We start from the raw sequence: 15,019 nt of genomic DNA, 5'->3' as shown, positions 1-15,019 counted from the left end.
GAAACTCTGTGGTCTACAGAGTTTGTGTCTCATAAAACTGAACATATCCTACTGGGAGCAGAATAAACTTCCTGTTTTTTGCCTGCATGGACCTGCAGAAGTGGTGTAGGTTGCCAATCACCTGGCAGGTAACTCTATATGACTGATAGACCACACTGGATGCTGTGGGTCACACACTATGCAGCCTTATAATATAGGAAACAGCTCTAAGCACAAGATCATTACTGACATTTATTAAGACAAATCTAAAAAAGCAAAAGACACAAGTATATTGGCACATATCAGAGACAATGCCCCAGAAGTCAACATCTCTCTTTAATCTTTTTAAAAATAATTTTAAGTATCGTTTTGACAAATCACTTCAACATTTTATGTACAGTAATAAAAATAAATTACTCTTAACAGATGAATGTATCAGTATTATATACCGTAGAGATACAGTGCAATAATAGCATTGGTTTCTTGTTTTTCCCACTCATCCATAAAGTGCATTGCAGGGACTTGGTTTCACCAAATGGAATGGTTTCTGTACATTTATATCTCTTTGGAGGGTAAACATGTGGACATTCCATTCAACAAGTAGCACTTCTTGCGCCAAAGAATGGCTTCCCCACACTGTTTTGTCTTTTCAGTGGCCCCCAGGGAAACAGTGAGACCATGCTGGTTGTTGGAGGGACCTGAGGCAAGAGTGAGTGGAGGAACAAATGCAAATTTTACCTTTCTACATTCTGCTTGTTTCTACACAGAGACTCAGACACCCCTCTCTATCCTGTCAAGACAAGCAAGAGGCATGATCAGAGTTCAATAATACAAATTACAATAAAGGAGAGTCTTAACTAAACATTCTGACGGTATGAATTTATTTGACAGTGGAACAGCTTACCTTGGCAAGTGGTGGACTCTCCTTCATTGGAGGTTTTTAAAATAAAGATTGGATGGCCACCTGCCAGGGATTCTTTAGCTAAGATTCTTGGACTTCATGGGGTTGGATTAGATGACGTTTGGTGTCCCTTCCAACTCTACAGTTCTATGATTCTAGGACACATTCCAGCCAGAGAAAAACATTCAGGGTGTGCAGCAGGGCTAGTGAGAAGTGTAACCTAGGGAGAGATTTGAGGGCCAGGCCTGAAGTTCCCACCTATACCATAAGGGGAAATATGTATACAACAGCACCCAATTTCCACATCACACCTATTTCCAGTGTGCGTACACAACTAAGCTCTTCTACAACAGTCATTCAAGTCAAATGTGTTTTTCTTTCTAATACCTCCAAGTAGGTAGATGCACAAGTTTCACAACAGTTTTATTTTTATACAACTTAGAAAACGAAGAATGAAGTGTGTAAAGCAACATTCCTGCAGGGAGATAAAGGTGTTGGGGTGGAGGGAATGGTGTGGTGGAAATAATTTGTGCATTTATGTTCAGGAGTTGCTAATCAAACAGGAATTAATAAATGTAATAAATGTAACCTTGTTTTTAAAACCATCTGAAAATTGTGCATCTTTCTTTTGGGGGTGGGTAACTACATTCACAAAGGGATGCCTACTAACGCAAACCACATCTGCGTAGGTTTCCCTTAGCAATTTTTGTGTGGACTAGTAAGGAAACACCAGTGCACAGACTGAGCTGTTTCTAGGTTGTAACCCAGCAAATCTCTTGGTTTGCACAAAGTAATTTTTGGGATAAGTTTTATGAACAAAACAAATAAACATGAAAAAGTAAACAGAGATTCCCACAGTGATGCAATATCTTCTTGACTCAGCTTAGGTTGGGTTTTGTTTTTGCATGTGTCTGACCAATGCATACATCACAGGGGTGCAATGTTGCAGGTCTGCACAGAATTTGGGTGCAAGAAAAACATCTGGGAAAGCAAAAGAAATCTGCATATATGCAGCTGAAACCTAGTCTGTTAAAGGCATCAAAATTTTGACATAAGTATCATTGGGGAATTTGCTTGTGGATGCTACAAAAGGAATTATTCAAACATAAGAGACACATCTGCATTTTTGCACTTGTGTGCATGCATAAGGTGAAGATACAGCATAGCAGAAAATAGAAGAAAATAATGTTCTGTGGCTATATCTTTTCTACTACATCTAAGCCTCAAATTGCTGGCTGACCTAAACACACACACACACACACAAACATACACAGAAGAGCAACACACTTAGGAACAATCCTGGTCCTATTGTCATCAATAGCAAAGTTCCTTTTAACTTTAATGGTGCAGGATTGCATTTGTCACAAGTAAGTCATGCAAGCCATTGGGTGCATTGCAGTCTCTATCACCACAGTTGTTTTCTGGCTTAATCTAATTGATTCTTCCACGGGACTTTTAATCCTCTTTCTTAAATGACCGAACTGCATTCCCTTTCTTGGTCACGCTACAACCCATTATAAATGTCACTTCATGTCCCCCTGCCTGATTTTACATCACAAATGACATCATACATAGAGGAAAATGAGTTTAGCAAAGAGTGCCTATTCAAACATGTTACTTTAGTAGCTTCAGGTATGCAGAACAATAAGACTGGTGAAGCTGAAGGCCCCAGTCTCTCATCTTCTTCCCTCCTACTAAATAGGGTTGGTATTTTTGCAGAGTAGTACCTCTCATCTTCCTTAAAACTTAAAGTTAACTAACTGGGCTTCCTAATCATATCAACCCTATTCTCCCATATCTGCTCTTTCCTTTCCATTTTAGGTCAGTCTATGTAGCCCCAATTATCTCGGGTCACTTTTAAGTCCAAATAAATAAATAAATTTGGAGGAAATAAATAGTTACTCTATAACTATTACACGGTATTACACGGTGTATTACAGGTGATACACGAATTTAAAGTGTGTTCATTCCCCTTAGAGTACTAGCTCCACAGTAGAATAATGGAACAGCCATTCAACCTTCTCAGTCAACTCATGAGTTGTTGAGTTGTGCAATCTTTATGAGGGCTGGAGGGAAGGTGGGGAGGCAATGACGAGGAATGGCAGTTACTTTTATCTGACTCAACCGGTCCATCTCCTTTGCCCGGGGCTAATAAATCCACACTACACGCTGTCTTTTTTTTTTCAAAACAGAAGCCCGTGTGCTTTTTAAATAAGTCTCTCTCTACACGAGTAGCGTTTAATTGTTTGGTTGCGACTTCCGCGGAGCTGTCCAGTCCTGATGGTGCTGACACGTCTTTGGGATGAGAAGGAATCTGGCAGATTCCACTCGTCCCACGATGTCTCGGTTTCTTTGTTTTTAAACGACTGTTGATATTGCATAGAGGATCAAAACTTGATTAGGATAAAAATGGAAACTCCAAACGGAGCAGCCCACGTTTTTCTCTGGAAATATTCCTGCAAACTATCTGTTTATCATTTTGGTTTGGCTCTTCCCCTCCCGCTTTTGCTATTTTATATTTGACATTAATAAAGGGAAGCAAACATTTAACTGTTTGCGTCTGACTTCCTGCTCCCGCGCTTACCCTCACGCCCTGTTTCGAAAATGTGTGCTTCGTTCAGAGAAGAGCCCTGAGCTGCCCTAGACCTCGGAGTCGAGGCAAAACCTCCTCTTACGCTCCAGTTTCCACGACTAACTACAAGAAACTCAAAGGCTGAATTCACATGACCCATTTTTTAAAAAACTTGTACCCGCAGAATAAAATCAGGCAACTTTTTTTAAAAAAAGAAAAGAAAAGCAGAAGATATCCTCGCCTGCTCCCCGCAAACGCCTTTCCTGAGAATCCTGCTTTCAATCAAAGGAGAAGAAATTTTAGAGGCAAAAAAGTGAATCAAGAAAGCAGAACAAGATTTGTTGTGTTTCGAAACATTATCTTGCAGTTTACGCTTGGATGAATTCCACATTGGCCACAGATTTTGGCAAATGTCCGAGTCTTTCGCCACGCCTCCCTCCCTAAACACAAAGAAACAATAAAATTAAAATATCGCCCGGTCGCTTGCGGGGAGAGGGAGGGGGGAGCGTGTCAGGCACATCTTACTTGTGTATGGTTTATCCAAATAAAACCAGGCATAAGAAAATAACCATCTGGAGAGCCTTGACACTGACACCCTGCTTTCTTTTCCTAAGAAGGTTGGGTAGGGGTTCCTCGCCTCCCCCGTTATGTTTTCTCTCCCCCCCCCCTGCTGCAGCTGCTGGTGCTGGGGGATCATACAAAGGCGAGGAAGGGGAAAGGAGGAGAAAGAGTAAGAGTGAGAGAGAAAGTGAGAGAGAGAGAGAGATTCCAAAACCATAAAGGCAACCATAGACCCTTGTCATACGTCGCTGGATGTCCTGGGCCGAGAGGAGAAGCCGGAGGTGATGCACCCGCAGCAGGCCACCCAGAGGGATTTCTGGATGTCCGGATTTCTGAAGGCATAAATGATGGGGTTGATGAGCGAGTTGCACGCTGCCGGCAGGGCCAAAGAATATGTGTAGACTGCCGGGTAGCTGGAGTCCGCCACCAGGGAATAGATGGCGAACGGGATCCAGCAGAGGGCGAAGGTGCCCAAGATGACCGAGAGCGTGGAGAGCCCCTTGCGGGTGGAGGTGGCCTGAGCGGTAGCGATGAACTGATGCTGGACGGCGATCTGCTGGGCGTGCCGGAAGGCAATCTTGCAGATCTGCAGGTAGAGCTGCAGCATCAGCGCGAAGAGGAGCAGGAAAGCGACGGCCAGCACCGCGGCGTTATCCTTGGTAACGGGTCGGAGGACACTGCAGGTGCCGGGTTCCCGCAGGCAGTTCCAGCCTAGCAGGGGCAGGAGTCCGACGCCCAGGCAGAGCAGCCAGACAAGCAGCAGCATAGCGGCCGTGAAGGTCAGCGTACGCTCCGAGTGGTAAGTCAGCGCGTTGTAGAGCGACAGGTACCGATCGACGGTGATAGCTACCAGGCTGCACACCGAGGCGGAGAAGGCAGCCAGCAGCAGGCCGGCGGCGCTCAGCAGGGCAGTCTCGCTTGGCGAGGACAGCAGGTACTGCACGCTGAAGTTGACGATGAGCCCCAGGCCGGCCAGCAGGTCCGCTAGGGCCAGGCTGCCGATGAGCAGGAACGTGGGTGCGCGCAGACTGGGCGTGTAGAAGAGCACCGCCAGCACCAAGGCATTCTCGCAGGCCATCGCCGTGCCCGTGGCGCACAGCGCGATGTCCCACGGGTTGACCGCCGCGGCCACATCCCCGGCGACTGTGGGTTCTCCGCTGCCCGCGGCTCCGCTCGCCTCCTCTCCCGCTCCTGACGCCGGAGACAGATCCAAAGGGCTCCCCGCGGCGGCAGAGGTGCCAGACGGCGGCCAGAGGCTGGCGAAGGGCCGGGAGGAGGCATTGAGGAGCACTAAGAGTTGCTGCTGCTGCTGTTGCAGACGTTGCTGCTGCAGCAGCAAGTGCTCTTCCATTGCTGCTGCAGCTGCTGTAGGGTGACGGAGCATCACTGGAGAGTGGAAGAAAAAGGCAACGGGAGACAGTTAAAGAGGAGAAGGCAGGGCGGGAGGGAGCAGGGGGGGGGCGGGCGGTCCCTGGGAGAAGGTCAAGGACGAGCTGGCAGGGTTTGGGGTGCGTGTGCCGAGTATGATGGCCACCTGCCCACCCCCAGGTCCGCACGTGGAAGGGAGGAGGGAAGGGCAATTAGAAGTGTTTGCATCCACAGAGCTCTGGTTTGGGTTTCAGTGACTAGGCTGCATTCAAACCGAACGGAAAGGATGCTATGCGACAGAGCACCTTGAATTGCCTGGAGAATGGCCCAGCTTCAATCCCTAGCATCTCCAGGTATAGCTGGGAGATAACCCTTTCCGGAATCCCGCAGAGATGTTTCCAGACAGTATGGGCGATACCAAGCTAGATGGACCACCTGACTCTACGTAAAGGCAGCTCCGTATGCATGGGGAAGTGACTTAGCTCAGTGATAGAGCATCTGCTTTGCACGCAGAAGTTCCAGGTTCAATCTCCCTCATCTCCAGGAAGGGCTAGGAAAGGCCGGAAACGCTGGAGATCCACCGCCAATGGTCTGACCCAGTGCAAAGCAGATGCTTTTGTTCCTAATGACCCAATATATCCCAGTCCCATTTCTGGGGATGGGGAGGCGGGGTAGGGAATGTCAATTCCACCTGGATTTGACACCAAACCAGCCTCCCCATCTCTTTGCCAAAGAAAGGAACCATCAGCCTTTGACCCTGCGGCTGAGAAGGCATCTTATAATCAGCGTGGGTGCTCCCTGGTTAAGGCCCTTCTCTGCCTCAGGAAGTACACATCGGCTCCCGAGCCGCGAAGGTGGAGGCACGGAAGACGACGCGCTCCTCAGCCTGTATTAAAAGCTGTTACCCTAAAAACTCCGGAGCCAGACGCCAGAGGCACTCGCGGGAACACAACAGCAGCTTTGAAAAGGGCACCTTTGGAAAAGCAAAAACCAGTCGCTTCCCTACAAGCAGTGGCCAGTATTCTGGGCGTATGTCTGTGCGCGCAGACTTAGCTGAGTGTAACCTGCCTGGTTACTTCCTCTCCCAAAACCCCAGGTGAAGAATCCTTCATAGGAGGAGGACTGCTGATTTTCGGGGTAGTTGGTATTTTTAATTTACTGTAAATTATCTCCAGACTCCATTCCCCCGCTGCTCATGCCCCTCACCAAAATGAGCAAAAACAGAGTGCCATGTTGTGCATCCAAAATGTTTCCTACCCCCCTCCACACACACACACACACACACACACACACACACACCCTTCACACTGTTAGGATGCAGAAGCGCTTGCATCATCAGTTGTATGTTGGGTGGTGCGGCTACGCGGTGGGGAAGGAAGGAAAATGGGGCACAGGAGAAGACTTACATAGCGTTATATAGCGGGGCTAGAATTTCTTGGCTTAGTCTTTCCCAGAGCTGGTAGTAATAATAATAATAATGATAATGATAATGATAATGATAATACGTTTTGACTCGGATAGGAAAGAATTCTCGCTCTCTAATTAGCTATATATAGAGACAGATAAAATTTGTAGTCTAGTCCTCTCCTGATATCTATTTGCATGAATCCAAAGCACCTTCTCACTCAAATTTCGTCCATAACACATCCAGTTACGGTTAAAACAGTAAGATTGCCGCACCGAAGCGAAGCCAGTTTAATTTGCAGTTCCCGCCCCGATCCCTCCTTTTTTGGGGAATGACACAAGCCGCCTGCGAACAACCGCAGAAGCTCAGCTGCTGCGAAAAAGGAAAAAAAAAAAAAACCAAGCGCGCGCGCACAGACACAATCACAGTTACCCGCGCGCAACCTTCCCAATCTGTGAGACTCCAACGTATTCCCACCCATCACCCCTTCCTTCCACAACCACCGCGCACATTTCTCTCTAGTGTCTGGTTTCAGCGCTGTGAACAAAGAACCCGAGAGCCATTCAAAGGTCACCCTTTGGGCGTTTGGTCTATGCTGCTGCCGCCGTTGCTTTTGATTCTCGTGGCTGCTCCCATAATGCAAAATGCAACTTAGCAGAGCCCACCAAAGAACATTTAGAAAACAGCAGCCAAGCCGTTGGGCTAGTTTCCTCGTTCCATGCAACGCGAACACCCTCCGCCTCCCGCTTTCCAAGACCACTGCGGGGTGGAATAATGTGCGGGTGGGGAAGGAATCAGGCAGACCCCAGACATTCAGAAGAAACAGGCATGCAGTTCCCCACCTCCCCAGTTGTTGTTGGTACTGTACCTTGGTTTCCAATTCTTTGGTCAGTTGTCCTCCCTGCTAAATCCTTCTCAGTCCTCGGAGTTAAGGCTTCCCTCTCTGGTTAACATGGCTAATAACGCTGGCAGGTCTCTGCCAACCGAATTGCTCTTAATATTCTTTCCCCCTTTGGGTCTGCTGATATATCTCTACTCTGACGTCAAAAGTCTTCTCTTATATTCACGATCGGCTCCAAGTCTGTGAATCAGAGGAGCCTGTGATCAGAATAACAACGAGGCGCTCTCTCACACTAGCTCAGCCTCTCCCCTCCTTTTCTCTAAGATACGCGCACAGACGAGGAGATAAACACACTCGCGCGTGCGCGCGCATACACACACGTCCTCTGGAATTTCATTCATAAGGCTGCCGAGACCCGCCTCCTTTTCCCAAGGTCAGGTGCTTCACATCTTCGCTTTGCGGGAAGAGAAGCCTGCAAGATCTCTCCGGTATGAAATACAGAACGACACAATATGAGCATGAAAAAGAATGTTGTATCATCATCATCATCATCATCATCATCATCATCATCATCATCATCATCATCATTATTTTTACTGGAGGATGGATGCGAGCTGGTGGTGACTTCTGGGCTCAACTGCACCTGGATGGATGTTGTGTAATTAGATCGAGCTGCAGGGACCCTTTTGATACTGATGGGGATGAGAAGAGCAACCCAAGGGCGTTAAGCACTGCTTAAACAATAGCAACAGTCTTGTGGCAATTTAAAGACTAGAATATGTGTTATGGCACAAGGACCTCCGATGCATGAAGTGTTATACTGAGTTGCAAGTATATAAACAAATACATGCTGGGGGCATTATAAACACTAAGGTCAGAGGAAAATGAGATGTAGAAAAGTACAGATAATTAGGTAATTGAACAAACATTGTGGATTTTTAAAATCACGCTGCATGTGTTAATTGGCTTACCATGCCAGGATGTTTGTGTTACTGGCACAACTGCTTGCTATGTATGTTTGTTGGAAGCCACCCAGAGTGGCAGGGGAAGCCCAGCCAGATGGGCGTGGCATAAATAAATTATTATTATTATTATTACCACAGCTAACTATGCAAATATGTCTGTACTTGTTTGCATCTCATTTCACTTTCACTTCACTCTTTGCATGCATGTGCACATGTGTGCATGCGCTCGCTCACACACACAGAGAGACAGGAACATAGGAAACTGCCTTTTACTAAGTCAGACCACTGATCCACTATATTTGTGGCAAGGCAAAGAATGGTACAAAAGAATAATTCCCTGTATGCCAAGAGCCAGGTTTGGGGGAAGTACTCTTTGGTGAGAGGAACCCCCCCCCCAAAAAAAAACCCCACCAAAATATGCAGCAAAGTAAAGCATGGAAATATAGGCTGTTAAACGTTTAATATACTGTATGTCTTTCTGAGTGAGTTCCAAAATAGTCCCCTCTTCCTCCAGCACAGGAAAAGAAAGGTCACATGTTTAGTAAGATAAAACTGGTTTACTTACAAACTCTTCTCAGACCTCCTCAGACCAGCTCAGACCTCCTCACATGTTAAACTTCTCAGGTAGACTGGAGTTGAAGAAAGATTTGATTACATGGTAGTCCCTCCCATGGTGAGCTAAGCCTGGCAGGACAGCTTACTTTACAGTATGGACCCCTTCATGGATTGTTGTTGTTGTTTAATCGTTTAGTCGTGTCCGACTCTTTGTGACCCCATGGACCATAGCGCACCAGGCACTCCTGTCTTCCACTGCCTCCCGCAGTTTGGTCAAACTCATGTTTGTACCTTCAAGAACACTGTCCAGCCATCTCATCCTCTGTCGTCCCCTTCTCCTTGTGCCCTTCATCTTTCCCAACATCAGGGTCATTTCCAGGGAGTCTTCTCTTCTCATGAGGTGTCCAAAGTATTGGAGCCTCAGCTTCAGAATCTGTCCTTCCAGTGAGCACTCGGGGCTGATTTCCTTCAGAATGGATAGGTTTGATCTTCTTGCAGTCCATAGGACTCTCAAGAGTCTCCTCCAGCACCAAAATTCAAAAGCATCAATTCTTCGGCGATCAGCCTTCTTTATGGTCCAGCTCTCACTTCCATACATCACTACTGGGAAAACCATAGGTTTCACTATACGGACCTAATTAAGCATGTTGGTTATATGAGGCTGGTTATCACACACACCTAGTTCAATATTGCCTACAATGACTGACAGTGGCTTTCTAGGATTTCAGGCAGGGGTCTCTCCCAACCATGAAGCTCAGTGAGGCAATTACCTTTGGCAGCAGGCCGGGGACAGCTGGAAGGGGCAGCAGATCCAGGTCCCACAGGATCATGCTGCTTGCCAGCAAATGTGGGAGTGGATGAGGAGGGCACCATATTATTATTATTTTTGCCTTGATTGGTAAAACATCCAGAGCTGGCCCTGATGCCAACCCTGCCTGGAGATCCCCATGAAGATTGGACCTGGGGTGTCCTGTTTGCAAGGCAGATACTCCACCACTGAGCTACGACTTCACCCCACCCTCCACAAATTATGTATATATGTATCTGCAACTCAAGATAACACTATTCATCTGATTGAGTGGGCTGTAGCCCACAAACATTTATGCCATGGTAAACATGCTAGTCTTTAAAGTTCCACAATACACTTTGTTGATTTTGCTAACACATAATAATAATAATAATAATAATAATAATAATAATAATAATTTCTTATTTATACTCCATCTGGCTGGGTTTCCCCAGCCACTCTAGGTGGCTTCCAACAGAAGAATAAAATAATTGATTAGCGATTAAAAGCCTCCTTAAACAGGGCTGCCTTCAGATGTACAGTAATAGAATTATAGAGCTGGAGGAGATCCTAATGGTCATTTAGTCCAACCCCCTGCAATGCTGGAATCTCAACTAAAGCATCCATGACAGTTGTCCACCCAACCTTTGCTTAAAAACCTCCAAGGAAGGAGAGTCCAGCACCTTCCGAGGGAGACTGTTCCACTGTCAAACAGCTCTTACCCTCAGAAAGTTCTTCCTGATGTTTAGGAAGGAATCTCCTTTATTGTAACTTGAATCCATTGGTTCGGATTCTACCCTTCAGAACAGGAGAAAGCAAGCTTGCTCCATCTTTCATGTGACAGCCCTTCAGATATTTGAGCATGGGCGTACCCAGGATCAAAACTAGGGGGGGGGCAAGGGGAGGGGCCAAGGCACGCAAGGGGAGGGGCCACAAAGTGGGCGGGAATGGCGAACTCGCGCTCCGGGCTGTGCCCCTCCCTAGCAGCAGGGCTGGTGGGCGGAGGCGGAGCCCAGCCCAGCGGAGCGCGCGTTCGGCATTCCCGCCCACCGCGCCGCGCTCCCTGGTTCCCCGCCGCGCTTGGCCTTGCCTGAGGGCGCGCCGGGGAGCTGGAGGGAGGGTGCGGCGCGGCGCGGCGGGAATGGCGAACTCGCGCTCCGCCGGGCTGTGCTCCGCCTCTGCCCACCAGCCCTGCTTCTAGAGTAGGGCAGCTGCCCTAACTTGCCGCATGGTGGGTACGCCCTTGTATTTGAGATGACTAGGATTGTTATTCTTTTTAAGTGGGGAACACAAAGTTGGGCCAACCCAATAGGAAGTTCAAGATGTTCTCCAGGGCTGCAGTGCCCCAGGGCCTCGAAGCTATTGTTAATGCACATTCTTTCAAGTTAAGCCACTTGAGACCCCTAAATCAAAGGCCCATCTAGTTCAGCTCTCACAGTGGCCAACCAGATGCCTCTGGGAAGCCTGCAAACAGGACATGAGCATAGCACTTGTGATTCCCAACAACTGGCATTTAGCGGCATCCTGTCTCTGACACTGGAGGTGGTAGTACGTAGCTCTTATGGCTAGTAGCCATTGGCAGCTTTATTCTGCTTCTTATCTGGAAGTATCACTTGTACATTGTGTGAGACGATAGATAGATGATAGATAGATAGATGATAGATGATAGATGAAAGAAAGAAAGAAAGAAAGAAAGAAAGAAAGAAAGAAAAATAGATAGATGCATTTAAATAACAAAGCATGTATGAAAATGCTGCCTTTGAGGAAGCATTATGGATTTTTTTAATTACGACAAATATTGTTTAGTTATTATCCTTCCTAGCTCATGTGAGTAAGATCAGCAGAGTACCGGTACCATCCTTTGCAGCTTAAACTCAGAAGCTAAGACAAGGTTGACTCAACATTCTAGAAAAAACAATCCAAGGTGCTCTGAAGCAGTCAGGATTTCCCCTGGTATCACCCCTTTCCCCCCTCTTAAGAACATCAATCACACACATTGTTTTGTGAAAAAATAAAGGTACTATTTACTTGCATGATCTAGGTCTTAAAGAAGGAGTTACAGTAGCAAAATAAAAGCAAGTTTATAACTACTAAGTTACAAAACTTTCTCGAAGCTACCAACATGAGTTTGACCAAACTGTGGGAGGCAGTGGAAGACAGGGGTGCCTGACGTGCTATGGTCCATGGGGTCACGAAGAGTTGGACACAACTAAACGACTAAACAACAACAAAGTTTCAAAAGTACAAAATGTAAGTTCAAAAATAGTGTCTGAGCTGCAGACTTCAGACATGTTCAGGTGGTCAGCTTGGAAGCATGATTAAGAAAAAGAAAGGGGTGCCCAAGCTGGAAGGAAGTATGTAGTGTTACAGCCTCCTGCCAAGGCAGAAGAATGATTTCAGAGTTCTCTCTAGCAAGTTTTATAGGAAAGCTCTGTGAGCTTCAGCCCCTTCATGTGCCCATATGGCAAAACATGATTTGTTGGTTTGACTGCAATAATGTCCCACATGGATAGCCTGCTAAGTTGTTTAATTTGAACTGCTTGCAGGTTCCTACCAAAGATTTGGGAAGATACTTTGCTCACAGTTTCACATGTAAGAAAATGATGCAGTGGGAATCTGTGTGGATTTCAAAATCCATATTACTAGAGCTAGATGGTAAACAAAAGAGGCAGAGTTCTGCAGAACTCAAAATCTTGTGTGCTATTTTTTATAGCATTTGGGTTGATCAAATAAAAGTATTGCCTTAACATGGATTTTGGGAAAAAATTATAGGTCAACACAGCTATTTTCCTTTTATTGTGTGTGAATTTAATTTAGATTGTATGGTACAGCTCTCTCTTGAGCATATTAGAATGGTTAAGAAACACTGCAAGGCTGCAATTCCTATATTTGCATCTGATACACTGGGGTGTATATTAATCAGCACTGTGTACTAAATATTTTAAGAATGCAGAAGAGAAATAATATCAGCTAATTAGTTACTAGATGTGAATCTCCCCACCCCTGAGCAGCAGTGTGCAGTTTTCAGTCCAAACTCACTGGAATAGATTCAAAGGATTACCAAGAACATGTTTATATTAAGCAACTCTTGCAGAAATATGTCACTTTAACCATCTGCCTCCTCAAGTGAGGCTCTCTCTTTCTGACACATCTCTCATTCCGACACATTTAGGCATCACAGTCTGGCACAGTCAGAAACAACTGGCAGTTTTTTGCTAAGCAGAGACTGGATTTGGTACAGCTAAGAGTGAAAATCACACAGGCTAAAAGGCCCTCCATGGTCCCTCTTAGGGGAACAGTCCAGCCAAGTGCACAAAATAGATCAAGTGAGGAAGGTGTCTTACAACATCAGCAGTCAGAAGGCCTAGAAAGGGAAAGGTTATCCAGAAAGGCCTAGAAAGGGAAAGGTTATCCAGAAAGGGAAAGGTTATCCAGAAGGTGTTTACACACACACACACACACAGTATATTATACTATATCCTTACATTTCTTTCCCACCATTCTTCCATGCCATGGAACCCAATCTAGCACTCATATGGTTCCCAAGCAGTCACCCATCGAGGCATAGAACAGATCCAGACCTGCTTAGCTTCAGCAAGGCCTCATTGATATAAGACAGGACTTTCACTGTACAGTACACTTTTCAGCACCTCCTAAGAACATTTTTTGTTTAGGCAAGCTTACACAGGTGTTAAGAAAGTTGGTACTGTACAAGTGTTAAGCTGTTTTTAGTTTATTGCCATTTTAACTGTTGGAAAGTCTTACATTATTGTTGCTAATTCATCTTACTACTGTGCCTTTTTTGTAAACCACTTTGAGGTTTTTGTATTTACAAGTGGTGTAAAAAAAATTGAAATAAATGAATATGCCTTCCTGTGGCTTCAGTGTGTAGCCTAGAATAAATCTATTGAGTAGATCTATGGAGGCCGTGGCACCAGAAGTCTCCAAGCAGTAAGTGAGGGTTTACGTTAGGGTTGAGGAAGCTGCAGTCCACTTCATGTTGTTAGACTACAGTTTCTCTCCAGCCAGTCAGGGATGATGGGAGCTGTAGTCCAATGACATACAGAGGGCCTTGGGTTCCCCATTCCCTGGTTTATGTAGTCAGCTTGGTTGACTCACTCATCCTGATTTATTAATGAGGTTCTCATCCTGACTGGACATGGTTCCCCCTGTCAGGTAGGAATCTGATAGGGCATGCTTCATGTTTCCAAACAAGTCTACACATTGGTTCAGTCTCCTTGTAGTCCATGTTCTTTAGTCTCCTGTGATGATGGAAGAGTGTCCCAAGCTGGGAATGTGTCCAGTTGAAGCAAATTCTTGAGCCTGGTTTCTGGTGTTCACTCTTGGTGATTTATCTCCATCCAGTCCTGGTTCATGCTGGATCACATGCTGGGGTCTTCCTCTGGATAGGGAAGTCTCATCAAATACTGCAACTAGGAGTTGACCCATTTCTGAAGCTGACCTACGCCAAACCTCTCCTTCAAATGTTTTGGATGATAACTCCAGTCATCCTCAATGCTTGGGGAAGTCTATCCTATACAAATAGGCAGACAATGACCACTTTGAGAAGATGTGGCATGTGCATTTGCAAAATTTATATCCAGGGGCATAGGAAGATAGGGGCGGGTGGGGGCGGGGCACCCTGGGCAGCACGATCCCAGGGGCGCCATCTTGGCTGTCCGCCCCACCCCCAAAATGCGTGTCCTGCCCCTGCGCACGGTGCGCCCCGTCCCAAAACGCATGCCCCACCCCTGCGCACAGCGCACCCCGCCCCCAGAATGCACGCCATATCCCTGGGGGCAGCGCGCCTGCTCTCTGTCCCTGGTGGCGGAGCATGAAGCTCCGCCACTGTTTATATCACATTGTATGGCGGAAGTTTAGTCCTGGGTCATGTTGCCCAGATTCCTGTGAGGCCAGAATTAGCACATAGGATTGTTGAATTTCTGGGTTTGTAATTCTGGTGATCCATTGTTGCTGGCGATAAGCTGGCTGTTGAGAGGTAATTTAGAGCTGAGTGAGACCTTTAAAGAGCTGATTGTTGGGGGTGAGGGGGGAGAGAGAAAGAGAAATATAGACAACGTGACA

At 46.4% G+C, this 15,019-nt stretch overlaps 1 protein-coding gene across 2 annotated transcripts; it reads right to left on the bottom strand.

Annotated features, from left to right (window-relative positions):
* Positions 1 to 207: 207 nt before the first annotated feature.
* On the bottom strand, positions 208 to 8,096 carry LOC118084307 (G protein-coupled receptor 12-like). Of its 2 annotated transcripts, XM_088664670.1 has the most exons (3): positions 7,655 to 8,096; positions 4,258 to 5,399; positions 208 to 3,892 (listed from the first exon to the last, which is right to left on the bottom strand). In XM_088664670.1, the coding sequence occupies exons 2-3, from the start codon at positions 5,395 to 5,397 to the stop codon at positions 3,821 to 3,823; spliced, it is 1,212 nt and encodes a 403-aa protein (XP_088520796.1). In that variant the 5' UTR covers positions 5,398 to 5,399; positions 7,655 to 8,096; the 3' UTR covers positions 208 to 3,820. The 2 variants fall into 2 exon arrangements, with proteins under 2 accessions (XP_088520796.1, XP_034969591.3); XM_035113700.3 differs by having other exon boundaries at positions 208 to 5,399; positions 7,655 to 8,086.
* Positions 8,097 to 15,019: the final 6,923 nt, after the last annotated feature.

This window comes from Zootoca vivipara, chromosome Z2 (genome assembly GCF_965207765.1).
Source record: "Zootoca vivipara chromosome Z2, rZooViv2.hap1.1, whole genome shotgun sequence".
NCBI lineage: Eukaryota > Metazoa > Chordata > Lepidosauria > Squamata > Lacertidae > Zootoca > Zootoca vivipara.
Note: the sequence above shows the minus strand (reverse complement) of the source record. Positions and strands in the feature narration are given on the sequence as shown.

Excerpts from the sequence above, each read along its gene's own strand:
- LOC118084307 (XM_088664670.1), bottom strand. The coding sequence starts at position 5,397 with ATGCTCCGTCACCCTACAGCAGCTGCAGCAGCAATGGAAGAGCACTTG. Across the intron at positions 3,893-4,257 it reads GGCCCAGGACATCCAGCGAC|GGAGGGAGGCGTGGCGAAAG; the intron begins GTATGACAAGGG and ends CTTTGTGTTTAG.